This window comes from Pan troglodytes, chromosome 11 (assembly GCF_028858775.2).
Source record: "Pan troglodytes isolate AG18354 chromosome 11, NHGRI_mPanTro3-v2.0_pri, whole genome shotgun sequence".
Lineage (NCBI taxonomy): Eukaryota > Metazoa > Chordata > Mammalia > Primates > Hominidae > Pan > Pan troglodytes.
The window spans coordinates 59,370,166-59,389,061 of record NC_072409.2 but is presented as its reverse complement, the minus strand read 5'-3'; the positions used below and the strand labels follow the sequence as shown (position 1 = coordinate 59,389,061).

Sequence of the window (18,896 nt, the reverse complement as noted above, 5' to 3'; positions counted from 1 at the left end):
TCACGATACTAAATTTATCCATCACTTTATAGGGGTTTTTTGACTGCTACAGCAACCAGGAGATATTACTGGCAGGGCCTGGGGACCACAGATCTCCTGAAAGGTACTGTCTTGCACAGAGTTGTCTTATCCAACAAAGCCAATAGCACCTCCATTGAGAAACACTGGGCCAAATCCCTTTGCTAAATCCACGAAGACACTGAGTCCAGATGATGAAACTGAGGCAAGACTAACATAAGTTTCTTCTGTTTACTGTAAATCCATCTGGTGTGCCTGTGTTACTTAAACAAACAAGATAGCATCTGCTGAAAGAAATTCTTGGTCTGAATCAAATGTTGAGGCCGGCACCTGCCAGGGTGGCATGAGAGCCGGAGTCCAGGGGTGTAGAGCCAAGCCAGGACAATAATTCTTTTTCATTTAAAAATAACAAGAAAAAAAAACGCATCAAATGTTAAATATTGTATTGCCATTTTTTTTTGAAGGGAAGATATAGACTTTTATTTTCATGGGGTGTTTTTAGTAAGGTTGCTTGAATGAATAGAAAGCATTTCATGTATACTATAAGTAGTATGGATTGTTACACGAACCTGAAGAGCGGTCCAGTCATTCTACATGGCAGCAGAGCCATGCTAGGACCCAGGCTATTTTTCACTCTGGTCAATTTGATTTTTTGGTTTTGACCCCAGCAATATTGCCTCACAAATCCATTTTTTTAATTCGAGTACCCACCAAAATCCTACCATCTGCACCTTTTTCCCTGGACTGGACTCTTGCCTGTCTTTCAGAGTAGATTCACACCTTCTGGTCCATGAATCTCCAGCCTTTGTCTTCAGTCACACAGAACATTCCCTCACAAACTCTATTATCTTTCCACTCACCAGCCCCCACCTTCCTCTTCCTACAAATTGTCACTAAAAGGTAAGGCAGACAGCATGTCATTTTTTGGTCTAGTACCTGATTATTTTAGACAGCCCAGAGAAAGGGTTGATTTGTAATTGTAATTGTATGCACAGTTCTCTATCGGACAATTTAAATCTAACTTAATCCAACTAAATGTGCCTACATGCAAACATCAATATCTATTTAGGCTTTCTATTTCATGCATCTATTTTAAATAGTTTTATTCTATTTTGTATTTATTATGTAGTATTTTTATTACTCCATTGCATATGTGTGTATATATATTATACATGAGTGTATATGTATACACACACACACACGTGTATCACTTAATACTTTTTAAAGTTTTTCTTATAGACTTTTACTCATTTTACACAATATTATTATAAAGAAAATGAGGGAGGTAATTTTTTTCTTTTTTTTTTTGAGACAGAGTACCACCCTGTCGCGCAGACTGGAGTGCAGTGGCAGGACCTCAGCCCACTGCAACCTCTGCCTCCCAGGCTCCAGAGATTCTCCTGCCTCAGCCTCCTCCTGAGTTGCTGGGATTACAGGTGTGCACATTTATAGGCTGCAAATACTCTAAAATGCTATATTTTAAATGTGACAACGGATGCCTCTAAATAAGGGAAAGTCAGCTAGCTACTCCTCTGCCAGTGACACACCTGCTGCTGCTACCTTGGATGACAGTGAAGGCCAAAGATGCAAAGTGCTAATAGATGTCATTTTGACATTTAGGATGCTTTTTAAAAATGATTTGAGTTTTATTAGTTGTAAGAGTCGTGTAATAACTCCAAGAACAAAATTTGTTATCTACCAGAAAGATTCTCTCTCTCAAGTGGAAAGTCATGGGCGAGGCCAGTGGTTCTCAAATCTTTCTGTGCTGAGAATCACCCCGAGGGCTTGTTAAAACAGATTCCTGGTTCCCACCCACAGAGTTTCTAATTCAGTTGGTCTGGGTGGAGCCCAAGAATCTGCACGTCTAGCAAGTTCCAGGTGTGCCGGTGTTTAGGATTTGGGGACCTCATGCCTGAGCCATGCTTTCCCCAAGTGCCCGTCAATGGTTGGCTGTGTTGATTGGACACTGGAAGTAGAAGAGGTCAGTCAGTGAGGATAGGGGGAGCACATGGAACACCTTTATACCCCCACCTTCAGCTGTAATGCTCTCAGCACCCTGAGCTCACTGTCTCCACACTCCCACAAAAGTCCTCCATTTCTCCTGTTCTTTGTAGCCAAAGAACAACACAGTTGAAATGTCTGGGTAGAGACCTTTGGAGACCATGAGAGCTCAAACAAACATCCTGCAAACACACTTACAAGCATTATGAGCCTAAAAAAACATACCAAAAGATGAAGATAAACTCATGAACCCCTGGCTTTTAAGAGAAAAACATGTAGTTAATACATATTTTTTTTTTTTTTGGAATGGTAGACTGTTAAAAACGAACACAGAGAACATTTCCAACTATAGAAAGAAGAGTAGGATCATGAGCAAGGATTATATCTTGGGCCTTGGGGTTGTCCATTTTCTGCCTGGAATCTGGTTCTCATGGCTGCTAGAGGACCCTAGACAAGCAGACTTCAAAAGGCCAGTAGACCAACTTTATTCCGCAGCTAAGAGCATTTAAAGCAAAACGAGGTAGCTGACTTTTAAAAATGTATGGGCTCTGCTCCTTGGTGACTATGTGGGGGTTAATGCATGTCCACAAACAGGTTTTATTTTTAGGCAGTTGACACCTGGACACAGAGATAAATGTGTAAAGACAATTATTCTAAAGATACATATAGATTTTTAATAAGGTGATGAGGACACTAGTGGTAAACAAAGTGTCACTTTAGCTATGTTTACCCAAGCCTGGTAATAACATGACTTATTTTTAAGAGAAATGTTAAAATCAACTCTCACAGCTCCAAAGACAAGTCCCCAAATTGAATATCTTTATTTTTATTTTCTGGATCATTTGAAAAATCCTGTCACTTGTGGTGATACTTATTTAATGATTACTTCTTCTCTTCCTAAATGAAGGTAGTAATAGAATTTTTAATTAATTAGTTTTATTGTGGCAAAATATACTCAACATAAAATTTACTATGTTAGCCACTTTTAAGTGTACAGTTCTATAGCATTAATACATTCATATTACCATCATCCATTTCCAGATGTATTTGTTTTTAAATAATTGATCCCCTCACCCTAAAATGATGAAAGCTAGAGACAACATGTATGGGTAATTTTGGTATTTTTGCAAACAGCAGGATTATCTATGTTTTCTCGAGGAAAGTTAAGTTAAAGTCATCATAAAAGAGAAGAGATAAAACTAAACTCAGATTTGAGGCCCAATTATGGGCCTACCAGCCCATGCTTTTAAATTAGGGGGAGCAAAAACCTAGCACCAGTTGCTGCTTCATGGAAGCCTTCTTTCTATAAACCCTTGGCGGACATTACTCTGTGATTACTGCACTCTTTCCCACTGAACCTCAAAATCTTTCTCCATATGGTCTTCCAGGCATTCATCACAACTAATTAGAATTAGTCCATAGATGAAACCTATTTACCATCTCCACATAAAAATTGCGAGACATCCTGATGAAACAGGAAGTAAACATCATTTGGCCTGCCTTTGGCCCCGCCAAAGGCCCAATATTCACATCTGTACATGTAAACATGTACATAGTAGAAAAGCCCTTCAATATGGGGTTGTCACAAAGAAGGTTCCTTAGCATGGAAATCATCACAGATAAAAATGTTCTTACCTGGGTAGGAACACACTTTCCACCACATAAAAGTCTTGCATAAGAACATCTCGTTCTGGCTTGGAAGTGAGATTACCCACTGTGTATCCTATTCCCAGCTGAATAGCACCTTTAATAGCAGATGATGCAGTCTGCAAAGAAAACAAGGGTCTCAACATTAGTCTTAACAGTCAGGGCCTTGTTCAATGGTACAGGCAACAATACATGAGTGAGGTTCAATTCTCTTTCTTGCTCCAAAACAATGATGAGGCTGAGGTTTGGCAAGATGATAAGTTGCTTCTTTTGATGCAGAATTTATTCCAAACATTAAAGCTCTTTCTTTTCATATGTTTTTTGTGATAATGTTTCTTATAATTTAATTTGGAAATTGCTTACTAGTCTCACCATAGATCCATAATAATTTCTTACATTGATCTGTGCTAAAACATACAGCATGGGGACACCAATATTTCCCATTTACTACTTTTCTAATATCATCCAATAATTAAGCTGATGTAATGTTAACTTGGAGAATAACTACTGTATGTGTGTGTGTGTGTGTGTGTGTGTGTGTATGAGTATACACATATATAGTTTTAACCAAAATAATAGGAGAAATAACAGAATAACTCAATTTAGGACAATTAGAATGTATTTTTTTATGGTGAAGTGTGTCATACTTTTTATGCCTTGCACTGCCTAATGTAGTGCTACATACATGGTAGGAATTAAATACTTAAATCAGTGGTTCTTCACCAGGAACATCTGACGATATCTGAAGACATTTTTTGGTAATCATAACTGGAGGTGGTGGCATTACGTCTAGTGGGTAGAGGCCAGGGATGCTGCACAGGACAGCTCCCACCACAAAGAATCATCCAGACCAAAATGTCAGTAATGCTCAGGTTAAGAAACCCTGACATGAATGGATGTAATAAAGATCATTTACTTTATAGAAAAGATACTTTCTTTCTGATTTAATATTTTTTCTTAGCAAATCTAAGACCCATCCCCACCTCCCCACATGCTTTATATCTTTTTATTTCTTCAGGCTTTTAACACCAGAGAACACCTGTCTATTCTGGAAAAAATTTCTTCTCTTGATTTCTATGATAGAATATGGTCCTGGAGCCACTTCTATATATATATATATATTTATTTATTTTTTATTTTTTATTTTTTTTTTGAGACAGCATCTTACTCTGTCGCCCAGGCTGGAGTGCAGTCGTGCAATCTCGGCTCACTGCAATCTCTGCCTCCCGGGTTCAAGCAATTCTCATGCCTCAGCCGCTGAGTAGCTGGGACTACAGGCATGCACCACCACATCTGGCTAATATTTGTATTTTTAGTAGAGATGGGATTTCGCCATGTTGGCCAGGCTGCTCTCAAACTCTTGGCCTCATGTGATCTGCCCACCTCAGCCCCAAAGTGCTGTGATTACAGGTGTGAGCCACCATGCCCGGCCCACTTCCAGCTTTTCTTATAGTCTCTCCTGTCACTTCTTCTCTGACCTCTCATATTGTATTTGCTATAATTGCAGCGTCCCCTGAATTCGGTCCTTGATCCTCAGGTCTCCTTAATTGCCCTGGTAATCAATCCATTCTTAATGACTTAAATACTGTTTCTATTCAGATGGCTTGCAGATTCTTTTCAATCAATTGGGATGCTGTTCTGTCAACACGAATGCACTGTATACAGAGCCAAATTAATATCTTACAACCTCTCCACACCACTTCTGAGATTCGCTTCATTTCCCAAGGCAGTGTCATCTTCAGTTATCCAAACTTGACCTCCAAACAGACTACATCTAGAGCAGGGCTAGGTCTCTAGTCCATCTACAGACTACTTTCTCATAGGGGCATCATTTCATCACTTTGCTTATTCTACAATAAAGGTTATGTCACCTTTAGTGTGAGGACGACTATCTACATCCTTGACACTTAAGGAGGTAGAAAAATGTCTTCGTGTTTTTCTTTTTTCACATGCCCTTTTATTTAAGATCCTAGGGCAGCAAGATGGCAAAAGACTGAGACTTAAGCCCACAGTGCATTCAGTGTTTCTTAAAAAAAAACAAAAAACAAACAAACAAAAAAAACCCCTGCTATTTTAATGCTCCCTCTCAGAGCTCTGCAATGCCACCATTTGGCGTCAGTGACCTTTTGTACCGGTAGCTCTGACTTTTAAAGGCTGAAATGGATTTTCTTCATTTTAACCTTGCATAAAAACTCAAAAGGCATCTCTTCTCCCATGCGTCACTCAGACTGGTAAGGCACAAGACGTGACATGAGCACTTCCCAGAGGGCCCGATATGCCACACTGTTCTAAGCCAGATCTATCAACAGGTTCACATGCTGCCCAAGTGCTCTGCACCCCCCGTACCGCACCCCTGACGCTGCTTTCCAGAACTATCTGTATCTGCTTAACTCACAAAACCACCACGATAACATCATTTTAACACTTCTTGGGCTGGAACAGCCTGCCAAAGAGAGTATCCAATTCTTTGTTGTCTCCACCCTGGCAACAGAAGGTAGTCAAAGCTGTGACTAGTCTACACCTAGTATTATCAAACTTCAGGAACATGAGAATCACTGGGTACACTTGCTAAAACAGATGACGGTCATGTCCCCAGAATTTCTGATTCCAACGGTCTGGAGTGAGGACCAAATATATGCTCTTGTTCTAAGAAAAAATCTTTCTCCTCTGGTGTAAGGTTAAGTTTTGAGTCCCTGAGGAGTAAGATTTTGAAAAGAACCCTGCTGTTATATATTTAGTTAAATCAAAAACAGACTGGTAATAATAATACTTTCCTTTCAGAGCATTTAAATTTCAGGTGATCTGATGGGAGAAATAATAAAAGTAGTTATTAATCTTTTTTGACCAACTAATTTATGCCAGGCACTTGATATATGAATAATAACAATTATGATCATAATCTATCATAATCATAGCACATACTAATGTAGTGTTTACTACTAAATGGCAGGCACTGTTCTAAGTGCTTTCTGGTTATATTAAGCCTTTTACCCTCACGACTGTATGAGGTAGGCACTCTTACTATTTCTATTGGCTCAGGAAGGTTTAGCAACTTACACGAGGTAACACAGCTACTGACAAGGTGAAGCTGGGACTCACCTCTAGGGAGGCTGGCTCCAGAGGCCCAAGTTATACTCCACTTTCTCTAAATCAGAATCTCCTCACTCATTTGACCCTCTCCAGAACCGTAAGGCATAGTAACAACTGTTCCCATTTTACAGAGGTGGATTTAAGGCTCAGCAAGGTTAAGTGACTTGCCCAAGTCCCTTTGCTAGTATGTGGTGGAGTCTCACTGCCAAACCCAGGCTGCCTCCATATCCGTGTTTGCAAAATGAGCCTAGAATCAAAGTCGGAAGTTCTCTTTTAAGTCTGAATGTTTGACCTCAACAAAGCAAAGCTCTGAGAGAGCCATTCCTTTTGGTGAAAAAAGGGTAAAAATTTTATTTGCTTCCAATCATACCCACCCACGGGTAAGCCAAAGAAAATCTTGTAAACTTCTTGGTAAAGCTGTACAAACACCATTGTTAATGTCACCACTGGTAACATGGGGACTATTAACAAAAGGCGGCATTTTGCTGACATACTAGGAATGACACCTCAAAGTTTCCTCCTCCCCAGGTCTGTGTAAAAATTAAATGCTTTAATAGTGATATATTTGGGTATCACTAAAAAGCATCTTATATATGGAATCTAAAAATGTTGAACTCGAAGTAGAATGCCAGTTACCAGGGGCTGGTTGGGGGCTGGGGGCTTGGGGAGATATTGGTCCAAGGACAAAATTTCAGTTAGATAGGAGGAATAAGTCCAAGAGATCTACTGTACAATATGGTGACTACATTAATAACAATGATTGCATTTTAAAAATCACCAAGAAAGTAGATTTTAAGTGTTCTCATCACAAAAAATAACTATGTGAGGAAATGCACATTACCTCAATTAACTAACTCAACAGAGCCATTTCACAATGTATACATATTTCAAAACATCATGTTGTACACAATAAATACATATAATTTTTACTTGTCAATTAAAAAAATAAAATAGAAAAAAAGCATCTTGTCTGGTTTGTGGAAATGTCTGAGGCACATCCTAATATTAAGCCAGATGTACTTTGAAACTGTGAAAAAACACTTTGAAACACTACCTGGAGTGTCTCTGATGAGATTAGTAAATCATGATGATGACAAAGAACTTTCTGTGTGAACTGTTGGTGATAGCAGTACTAGAACCAATAGTCCTTTCCCTGAAAACTCTAAGCCACCAGAGCTCCCTTCCTTCCTCCGGGATACCACCAACAGACCAGTGACACGGTGGTGGGTCGCCGGCTTTGCACAACTGAGCTTCTCCGCTTTCCTCTGCATGGCTTGGCATATGCTCTAAAAGTGCTAGGACAGGACTACTGCCCCTTTGAGTGCCAAGGGGAACCTTTGACTCCTTTAAAACATATAGGTTTAGGTTTCAGAACACAGCAAACAGAGTCTATTTTTAATTCAGGTTTTTGCAAGGGCTAAGTGGAGGCAATATGTTGCCTGGATACTAGAAAAACCTCTAAAGCATTTGATACTTGGAGAAAGGGAGAACCATATAATATCATAAAGGCAAACTACAAACGTTTAGTTTCATGTATTAACCCAAACATGTTCAGATATGATGGTAATACTAAGAGGAAAATGAATATCAGCTTGCATTTGGGTAATATGTTATGGTTTTCAAAGCACTGTCTTTTAATGATCACATTTGATTGTCACAACTGTTACATAGCTAGGTAGGGTTTCTAATGCCATAGTATAGATAAGGAAACCGTGGCTCCGGGAGATGAACTTGGTCTAAATCCCTTAGCTAGTGTGTGCATACGCTGATCTTCTAGAAGGCTCCCAATACGGCATTCTACAATTTTGCTTTACTTACCTGAGTTTTCTCTGCTAGAGATGGATCTGATAAAAGCTGAGAAGCAGCGAACAATGAGATAATAATGATGAAAGTTACAATAAGACCAAATGCCTAAGCAAACCCTCTCTTAGAAAAGCAATGATCTGACAAGATTTTGATGTCCTTACATCAAAACTGCTTTCTACAGCACACTATCTATAAAATTAGGTCACTTAATATGCCATCTGATATCACTGGCTTTAAAAGGAAATATTAAAACATTTCATGTCAACAGCATTTTTCCACCTAAGGTGAATGGGTGAACTAATGTTGGGATTATGGCCAATATAGATGTTTGCAGAGTGATTGTTTTCAAAAGCACAAATCTGATCATGTCAGTGCCTTGCTTGAAGCCCTCTAATGGGTTCTCAGCGCCCTCCCTGGAAGATTAAGTCCAAACCCCTTAGCTTAACACTGGAAGCCTATCTTAGAATATTACTCCCTGTCTGCTTCCCACCATCTCCCACGCCTGATATGTATTTTAAAAACCAAATACTCTAACCTTTGAGCAAGCTGACCTTATGAACCCCTAAAAACTACATGTGAACATTTTCGCTTGTGTGCATTTTTACTAGGGATGAGGTCCAATGCTTTCTCTGTTTCTGAGAAGATCTATTTTCCCAAAACCATAGATTTTGAGAGTCTAATTCTAAATCAGAGATATTCACTGACAAGGTGCCTTAGACTAGGCCATAAAGAAATGGTTCAGTATCACCTGTTAACAGCAAGAGAGGGCCAGGTGCAGTGGCTCACGCCTGTAATCCCAGCACTTTGGGAGGCTGAGGAGGGTGGATCACTTGAGGTCAGGAGTTCGAGACCAGCCTGGCTAACATGGTGAAACCGCGTCTCTACTAAAAATACAAAAATTAGCCGGGCATGGTGGCGCATACCTGTAATCCCAGCTACTCAGGAGGCTGAGGCAGGAGAATTACTTGAACCCAGGAGGCAGAGGTTGTAGTGAGCCAAGATGGCGCCACTGCACTCCAGCCTGGGCAAAAGAGCAAGACTCAGTCTTAACAACAACAACAACAACAACAACAACAACAACAACAAAACAGCAAGAGAGTAATTCTTATATGGGTGTATGGGAAGGGAGATGCTGACCAGCCTCCCCATTTATTTATTATTTCTCCCTCATTCCTCTTCAGTAACCACCCTGGTTCTACAACATAGGCTGGAGTGCAGTGGTATGATCACAGCTCATTGTAACTTCAAACTCCTGGGCTCAAGCCATCCTCCCACCTCAGCCTCCCAAGTAGCTGTGACTTCAGGTGTATGCTACCATGCCTGGCTAATCTTTTCAATTTTTTGTTGGGATAGGGTCTCACTTTATGGCTCAGGCTGATCTCAAACTCCTGACCTCAAGAGATTCTCCTGCCTCAGCCTCCCAAAGTGTTGAGATTACAGGCGTGAGCCACCACACCTGGTCCACGTTCCTTCATTTCTACAGCTCAAACCCAGCTCCAGGTTCTCCCTCCTCTCCCTGAACCTATACTCAAGAAACAAGGCATAGTCCACTTATTTGTCCCACTGAGAGAATTAAGGAGAAAGAAAGAGGGATAGATTCCCACTGAGAGAACTAAGGAAAAAGAGAAAGACATTGCATGAAACTGGTTGTAGGACTATGGAAATTATACAGTTTGTGGGTAGGCAAACCTCCTCCTCTCTGAGAGGAAGTGGGACCACCTCTTGCTTCCGGGTTCTTCAAATCATTTCTCAAGTTCTTCCCTGTATTAGTTTTCTGTTGCTACTATATTAAATTACTACAAGCTCAGTGGCTTAAAACAATGCAAACTTATTATCTTACAGTTCTGGAGGTCAGAAGTCCTAAAATCAAGGTTTTGACAAGGCTGCGTTCCTTCAGAGACTCTAGTGGGGAATCAGTTCCTAGAGTCCACCCGCATTCCTTGTGGTCTCTTCCTCCATCTTCAAAGCCAGCAGAATTGTTAAATCTCTGTCTCCCTCTGACCTCTGCTTCTCTCATCACATCTCCTTCTGTGACTCTGATCTTCTCGCTTGGCTTTATAAGGACCCATCTGGATAATCTAAGATAATCTCCCTATCTCAAAATCTTTAACTTAATCACACCTGCCAAGTGTGTGAAGTTACTGGCAATGTCTTCTTAATAGGTTCCAGGGATTAGGACATGGATCTCTTTGGGGTCCCATTATTCTGTGGATCACACTCCTCTACTTCAGGATTGACCCTAGCATTTTTTCCAGTGTTGCTCCCAGCAGAGAGAAGAGGTTCCCTCAGAACCCCATTCAGTCAGAGGCTGTTCATTCTGCCAGCAAAGATCTGAGCACTTAGTATGAGCCAGGCATTATTTTAGGCATTGTGGGAAGCATAAGCCAAAAAAGAGACATGGTTCTTGCTCTCATGGGAGTTTCTAGTCTAGTGGGGGAAAGAGACATTAAACAGACAAAGATACACATGCATAAAGACAAATGAAGTCAGTGACAGAAAGAACAGCGTGAAATAATTGAGGTCAGAAGGGCGGAGACCCACTCAAGAATGACGGAGTCTCAGAGGTCTGTCTGAGGAATGATCTGTAGGCTGAGACCTGAAAAGTGAGAATGGGCCAGTCAACAAGTCGTGTCAACAAAGACTGGCTGTGTCCTTTGTACAAACTGGGGACATAAAGGTGACCTGAACAGAGTCTTGCCCTTAAGGAATTGACATTTTGGACTACCATGTGTGGTGAAGAAAGACAAAGCACATTAGGAAATTAGGGGAGTTGATTTCCAGGGATAGAGAAGCAGTAAGGTTCAGGGACCTGAAAGCAAATCATATGAGTTCATTAGTCGGGTAACAGGGAAAGTGCCAGAACTGGAGGCTGGAAAGACTGGACAGACGAGATCCGGGTCTTATAGGCCATCCTAATGGTTTGATGTGTTTCAATGAGGGAACAGCATTCTTATTTGAAAAGGTTCACTCTGGCTGCTACTTAGAGTAGCAGGAATTGATTCCCTGCTAGAGCCTCTGAAGGAACGCAGCCTTGTCAACACCTTGATTTTAGAACTTTTGACCTCCAGAACTATAAGATAATAAGTTTGCATTGATTTAAGCCACTGAGCTTGTAGTAATTTGTTATAGAAGCAATAGAAAATTAATACAGGAAAGAACTTGAGAAATGATTTGAAGAACTCAGAAGCAAAAGGTTGTCCCACTTCCTCTCAGAGAGGAGGAGGTTTGCCTACCCACAAACTGTATCATTTCCATAGTCCTACAACCAGTTTCATTGGAGGGATTATAGGCAGGAAAGTGATTGGGGGCAGTTGCAGTGGTTCATATAGAGATACTGATGGCTTAGAGAAGGATGATGAACGAGAGGATGGGCAGAGGAGGTGGATTTGAGATATATTGGAGGGAGGGAGACAGAATTTGCTGCAAACTAGAAATAAGGGACAGAAAAGTACCAGCAATGCCTCCTGGCATTTTCCTTCAGCAGTTGAGAGGACTGAAGTCACTTTACCAAGCTGAGGAAACTGAGGAAGGTACCTATTTTGGAGCAGAGATTCAGAGTTCCATTTGAGATGCTAATGAGACATCCAACTGGAGATGTTAACATACAAGTCTGGAGCTTGGGATAGGGGTTAGAGAGAATATTTCATTTTGAGAGTTGTTAGCATATAAATGATATTGAAAACCAAGGGGTTGAATGAGAAAACCAAGAGACAGAGAGGGGAGTATCCAAGGAGAGTCCTAAACCACAACAACATTTAGAAAATAGATGGAAGAAGGAAAAGCTTTGGAGGAGACGTAGGAGTGACTAACACAGTAGAAGAAAATCAGGGAAATATGGCTTCATTGAAACCAAGAAAAGAGAGTTTGAAGAAAGGAGTGACAACTGTCTCCACAAGTAGCTCTTTCATCTGATAATATAAATGCTACAACTTGATGGAATATCTAAAGCTATGAGTCAAATTCTCTATATTTTTCTCATTCATATTGTTAATTCATATATAAACCTAAATCTGGATCTAGCATATTTGACAAAATTATTTGATGGACTCGTCAAATTATGCCATCACTTAAATCATATTTTAGAAGTGATCCTTAAAACTTAGAAAAATAAGATACTATGTTAAGTTTAAAAAGCAGGACACAATACAGATCATAAAATTTAAACAACAAAAACCAAGTGCATGTGTACATATCCACGGAGGAAAATAAGACAGGAAGGAAATATACCAAAATGTACAATTATTTCTGGATAGCGGGATATTAGGTGATTTTTGCTTTCAAGTTTTGTACTTCCCAAGTTTTCTAAATTTTATGTTTTATATATTGGGAAGGAAATGTCCTCCAATGAAGGTATTGCTACTATGTTTTAAAATACATTTTGAGGGATGACAAAGGCATGTTTAGGAGTTGCTCATCTTTTTAGCTTTTTCTTTTAGGTCAAGGCCTTAATGCAACAAACCTATGTAATGATTGTGCTTTTATAAAATGTAATCATAACAAGTTTATTTTTGTCTCCCACTGTTCCTCTAAATGTATTCTGGGGTTAGATTTTTCTTCTGCCCCAGCATGAAATATACGGCAGGTCTATGACCCTTCTGGTGGCTTCTGGAATAAAAGGTCCTGTCCAGGTATGGTGGCTTGCACCTGTAATTCCAGCATTTTGAGAGGGCAGGAGGATCACCTGGGCCTAGGAGTATGAGATCAGCCTGGGCCGCATAGTAAGACCTTTCCTCTACAAAAAATCAAAAAATTGGTCAGGCATGGTGGCGGCACCTATAGTCCCAGTTACTCAGGAGGCTGAGGCAGGAGGATTGCTTGAGCCTAGGAGGTAAAGGTTGTAGCGAGCTGTGATTGTGCCACTGCATTTCAGCTTGGATGACAGAATGAAACCCTGTCTCAAAAAAAAAAAAAAAAAAAAAAAAAAAGTCTTCTGTTTATTCCCAGTCATAGATCTGTAAAAATGGTCTCATCTAGACATTTGGTATGTACAGTCTAGCTTAATAATAATAATAATAATAATAACTTATATATGCTTTTGGTAGCCATCTCTCTCTTCCCCCAGCTTGCCTGGCACAAGCCGGCCTCCAGCAGTGGGAGGGGCTTGGGAGCCTCTCTTCTCTTTTCTGACTGGTTGCTAGAGGGAGGAGAAAAGAGGTAGGAAAGGTGTTTTTTGAAGAGTACAGTTGTAAAATGTACCAGGAACTGAAAAGGCTGTCCAGGTGTGTATCTTTTTTTCTTGTGAGGTGCTCTCATGGGGTCTGCAGTTCTCCCCCGCAAATGGCTATTGCATTCCTCTGCCTGGTAGTTTCCTGTTGTTTTTCCAGGTCTTCACATAGACAGGACTGGGGTGACCCCACATTAGCTCTCTCTAGAGCTCAGTGTCCTCCAATGGTCACATATCATTTGCCTGGAACACCCACCCTCCCCAAGGAGCCTTTTTTGGTTTTGTCATCATCAGAGCAGCTGACCAAAACTTCTCTTCTGAAAACTTTCTGATTTTTCAGAAAAATACTATAGTCTATTGCATCCCCCAGGCTCCAGGGAGCACACAGCACACTCTTCAGTGGTCTCACAGAAGCCCCCTTCCCTAGGCTTGAGATGGTGGGCAGACCCTCTCCCAAGCCTCTCCCTTATGTGGGTTACTCATGACATATCAACAACTCTTTCCAAATTTCCTCTTCCATATCTCACAGTGGGCCAGCCAGGCCCTTTCATAGAGTGGGGTGATCATTCAACTGGTCTTAGACCACCTCCTTCCCAAAGTTCTACATGGCAGGCTGGCACCTGAACTTGGAATGTGATTATGCTTCCATCCCTTCAGCTTGTATTGTGTGGGACTGATTCACAGGTCCCGCTGATCACATGGGGTTTGGGCCAGCTGCATCAATGGATTGCTCACTGTGTTCCATTCCACCTGCCATGTGACTGCCAGACTCATCATTCCAAGGCTCTCTTTCTGTTTTTCCTTTTAAAACCACCTCCCAGCATAGAAGCCTCCACTAATTTTTGACCATCTGTAGAAATGAATCCAAATTCTTTGCTTGGCCTTCAAAACTTTCTACAATTGAGTCCCTGTTAATGCTAAATGCTGTAATAAATCAATCCTCAAATACCAAGTCCTATAAAAAAAAACACACCCCTAAAATTCAATGTCTTGATTCAAGAGAAGTTTATTTTTTGATAGGACATAGTCCACAGTGAGTGTCTCTGAATGATAATCCACTTGCCTTTGTCAGGTGATTCAGAGAGCCTGGCTCCTGCATCCCTGTAGCTCTAGTAGCCCCTAGGATCGTAAAATCCCCCCAGTTCAGCTGGCTGATAGGAGAAGTGAGAGAATATCCACTTCTTCCTACCTTTGCCAGGAAGTGACAGTGCAGGATATCTACCCCAGGCCTGTCCCTCAACCCTCCTTCACCCTGCTCTGTGCCCTGGGTTACCATCAGTAAGCCCACATCAAAGGGCTCCCTCTGGCTTCTAGTTGGGTTTGGCCAATGGGACACCATGGCAGAAGACTGGACGGAGTTTTGAGAGTGAGGTCAAAGTGTTTACTTCCATCCCTCCCTCCTTAAGGTTTGACTCGGTCTGGTTGTGTCCTTCTAAAGGTTACAGCTCCTCTCTGTGGATCTTTCCAGATGATTCCTACTCTGGGATCTAGAAATAGTGCCATTCTCTTACCTTTTTATGGCTTGGGGGGCGGTGTGGGGGAGGCGGGTAACAAGGTACATTTTGCCTGAAGACACTGAACTACCCCTTATGGTTTCCCTGCATTTCTCCCACATCTTTGCAAACAGAGTCTTTCTTTTTTTCTTTTTTAAAATTTTACTTTAAGTTCTAGGATACATGTACAGAACATGCAGGTTTGTTACATAGGTATACATGTGCCATGGTGGTTTGCTACACCTATCAACCTGTCATCTAGGTTTTAAGCCCTGCATGCATTTGGTATTTGTCCTAATGCTCTCCCTCCCCTTGCTCCTCACCTGCCGATAGGCCCCGGTGTGTGATGTTCCCCTCCCTGTGTCCATGTGTTCTCATAAAAAGAGTCCCTCTTAAATTCCTTCCAAATTATCCGATTTAAGTGTGCCATCCTTTAACTGCCCAGGTCCTACAGACAATGACTCATTCATAGTATACCAGTAAGGATAAGCCACATGGCCCGGCTCAGATGCAAGGAGGGCCAGCTCTGCAGCTGCTTTCCAGACCCAGCTGTGCTTTGGAAGAGGGGGCACAAACTCTGGTGGACCAGTTACTGTTTTGGCCACAAGCCAGAGATCCTCTTGCCTCTATGCAAATCCACCACTTTAGCCAAACTGTCCCACTTAAACTTGCCTTGTGATTTCTGGTCTCTGCATCCACTGATCTCTGGGCTTTCCATGCTGTCCTTTTCCATTCTCTTTTCAGTATCCTACCCACTCTTCCAGGTCCAGCTTTACCAATCATGCCTCTACACAGCCTCTGTTCATTACAGCAGCTAAAAGCGGTTACTCCTGTCTCCCAGTATGAATCATTTCATACGTGACTTTTGGGGTATTCTGTTATTTTCATGATTGGCAATGACATTTCTGATATAATTTCTGCAGCATCTGCATTTTCAAAAATAAGAATACTGGAGTTCCATTAAATGATGGCCTTCCCTAGGCTGGCACGAACACTCCATGTGGTGAATTTGCCTTATAACAAGGTTATTCTGACACACTAGGCACTAAACAACCTTGGAAGAAGCCCAACACAGATCCACTTTATATTTAATTTTCCCTTTTTATCAAGCAGCCTTTTAACAAGATCCCAGTATATCCATCTGTTTGATAGAAGATTTGCTTCTCAACATTTAATAGGAGAGGCAGAATAAAGAAAAAGTGTTTCATGGTTTCTTTGAAATGATCTCCACCTTAATTTGATTGGCAGCAAAGCATGTTCCCTCATTGGAAAGGAAGAGCATGTTAAGTAAACACTCCTCATTAACAGAAAAATACTGTACTCTTAAAGTATTCATAATACAGCAGCATCAAATTATGCACACTTAATTGCCCTAAAAAGAGACAGGCCATCAACTGCAGATGAAATTCTTGATTTAGGATAGAGCTGTTATATTTGCTGTATATATTTGCTGTTATATTAGTCTTTCAGAAATATTACACTTTAAACTGAGATATTCATTAAAAATGTAACACAGTATAATATCCTTAATACTATTCTTACACACTAGGGAAGAATATTTCATTTGTCTGTGTATTCAAATAAAAATTGTTATTTATTTGATATAAATATCAATTTAGATTCAATAGATTAAAATAAGACAGGATTGACTTTTCATCCTAGAATCAACCAAAATAAAATTTGACACAATCTTAGCATGCTCGATTTCCTGGTAGAGGACTTGTTATTTGAAAGGTGAAATATTAGTTCAGTGCTAAGCACTGTTTTGGGGGAAATAACACAATGCTTATAGCGGATGTTACTGGTTGTCTGCAGCATCTATTCTCTTCTTACTTAGCAGTTGTTCTTCAAGAGGCTTGACTTTGCCCTCAGGGACATCTGGCTGTGTCTGGAGACAATTTGGGTTGTCACACCTGGGCAGTGCTCCTAGCACTGATTGGACAGAGGCCAGGGATGTGCTAAACATCCTACAATGCACAGAACAGCCCCCCTCAACAAACAATTATCCAGCCCAAATGTCAATAGTGCTGAGGTTCGGAAACCTTGTGATATAGTAATGGATTTCAACTGGGTATTTTGCCTGGTTCTCTTTTAGGTAGGTATCATCACATTACTATTTTCTGGCTATTGAGCTGGGACAGGAAATGATGTGTCAACTCCCAGGTCACATCCTCACCAGGAAGGGGTGTGCTGTGTACAGATGTGATGGACAGAGATGAAGTAGGCTTCTTTAATCGCTTTTGTTAGCTATACATTGAGAATGGTAGAAAAACAAGATAGAAACCTAGGCCCCTGAATACCCTGCAGAGGCAAGTAAATGACCTCTGCACTTCATGCATGTGAGAAATAAACTTCAACTTAGCTTAAGCCACGGTCATTCTGGTTCTTGTTTTGATCTATATTCCAAGCGCATATACCCTATGGACCTATAACCAAATGCTCTTTACCTGAAAAACAATATAGGCTCAAAAATATATCAGACTGAAAGATAAATATCCATAAAGATACCATTGCTCAATTTAGAAAGGTAAATTGTAGCCCATGCTCATTGAGAAAAAGTTAAAAAAAACTCTTAACTACAGAAAGTAAAACACCAATGTGCCCTTCTTACACTTATTCTTCAGGGTTAACTACTGTCAACTGTTTAGTGTGTGTTTGGGGCTTTTTTCTCTACACACTGAAAAATACATGTCTGTATACATGCATTACAGATAAAAATGAGGCTGGGCATGGTGGCGCATGCCTTTAATCCCAGCACTTTGGGAGGCCAAGGTGGGTGGATTGCTTGAGCTCAGGAGTTCAAGACCAGCCTGGGCAACGTGGTGAAACCCTGTCTTTACAAAAAATGCAAAAATTAGCTGGGTATGGTGGCTCTTGCCTGGGGAGGCTGAGGCAGGAGGATTACTTAAGCCTGGGAGGCGGAGGTTGCAGTGAGCTGAGATCGCACCGCTGCACTTCAGCCTGGGTTGACAGAGGGAGACCCTATCTCAAAAATAAAAATAAAATTAAAATGAGACTGTACTATTCATACTTTGTTTCAGCTTGCTTTTTTTCCCCCAAATACTATGCTTCCATCTATACAGATCTCATTATTTGTAATGGTTACATAGATTTTCATAGCTTGTATGTACCACAATTGTTTTAACTACTCTCTTATTGATAGACACTAGGGTTCTTGTTCTCTCTCTTTAATAGAAAATAATGTGGTGATGAATATCCTTGTTCATATACTCCTATACATTTATTTCTTGAATATTTCTGCAGCTTTGATTCCTAGAAGAACTGATGAGTTAAAAAAATGCACATTTATACTTTTGGTAGGTACTGCCAAGATGTCTTCTACGGATTTCATCAATTTACATACTCACCAACAGAGTGCTGTGTAAGAATGATTCTATCCTCATACTCCTACCAATACCAGTATCATCAATATTGTTAACTTTTGCCAGTCTTGTTGTTTTAGTCTCCATTTTCCTGATCACTATTGAGACAGATTCTCTTTTTGTGTATTAATTGTATTATTTGCTCTTAACTTTATAATTTTCATTTTTTTATGGTTATACACTAATAGTCATGTTCAATTATTTTACAGCAGCTAAAGTTAAACTGCATTTGTAAAATAGTCCCCATGGAAGCTCTAAAACAATAAAATTTCCATGCCTTCTCTTAAGAGTTTT

The 18,896-nt window shown here is 40.5% G+C and overlaps 1 protein-coding gene across 17 annotated transcripts in view; it reads right to left on the bottom strand.

The window, feature by feature from the left end:
• PIP5K1B (phosphatidylinositol-4-phosphate 5-kinase type 1 beta) overlaps nt 1–18,896 on the bottom strand; it is a 306,214-nt gene that overhangs the window by 143,469 nt on the left and 143,849 nt on the right. For all 17 annotated transcript variants that reach the window (XM_009456691.5, XM_063788530.1, XM_063788524.1 and 14 more), the window contains one exon: nt 3,655–3,785. In XM_009456691.5, coding sequence (XP_009454966.1) covers nt 3,655–3,785 — 131 coding nt within the window. The remainder of the gene's footprint in view (nt 1–3,654; nt 3,786–18,896) is intronic.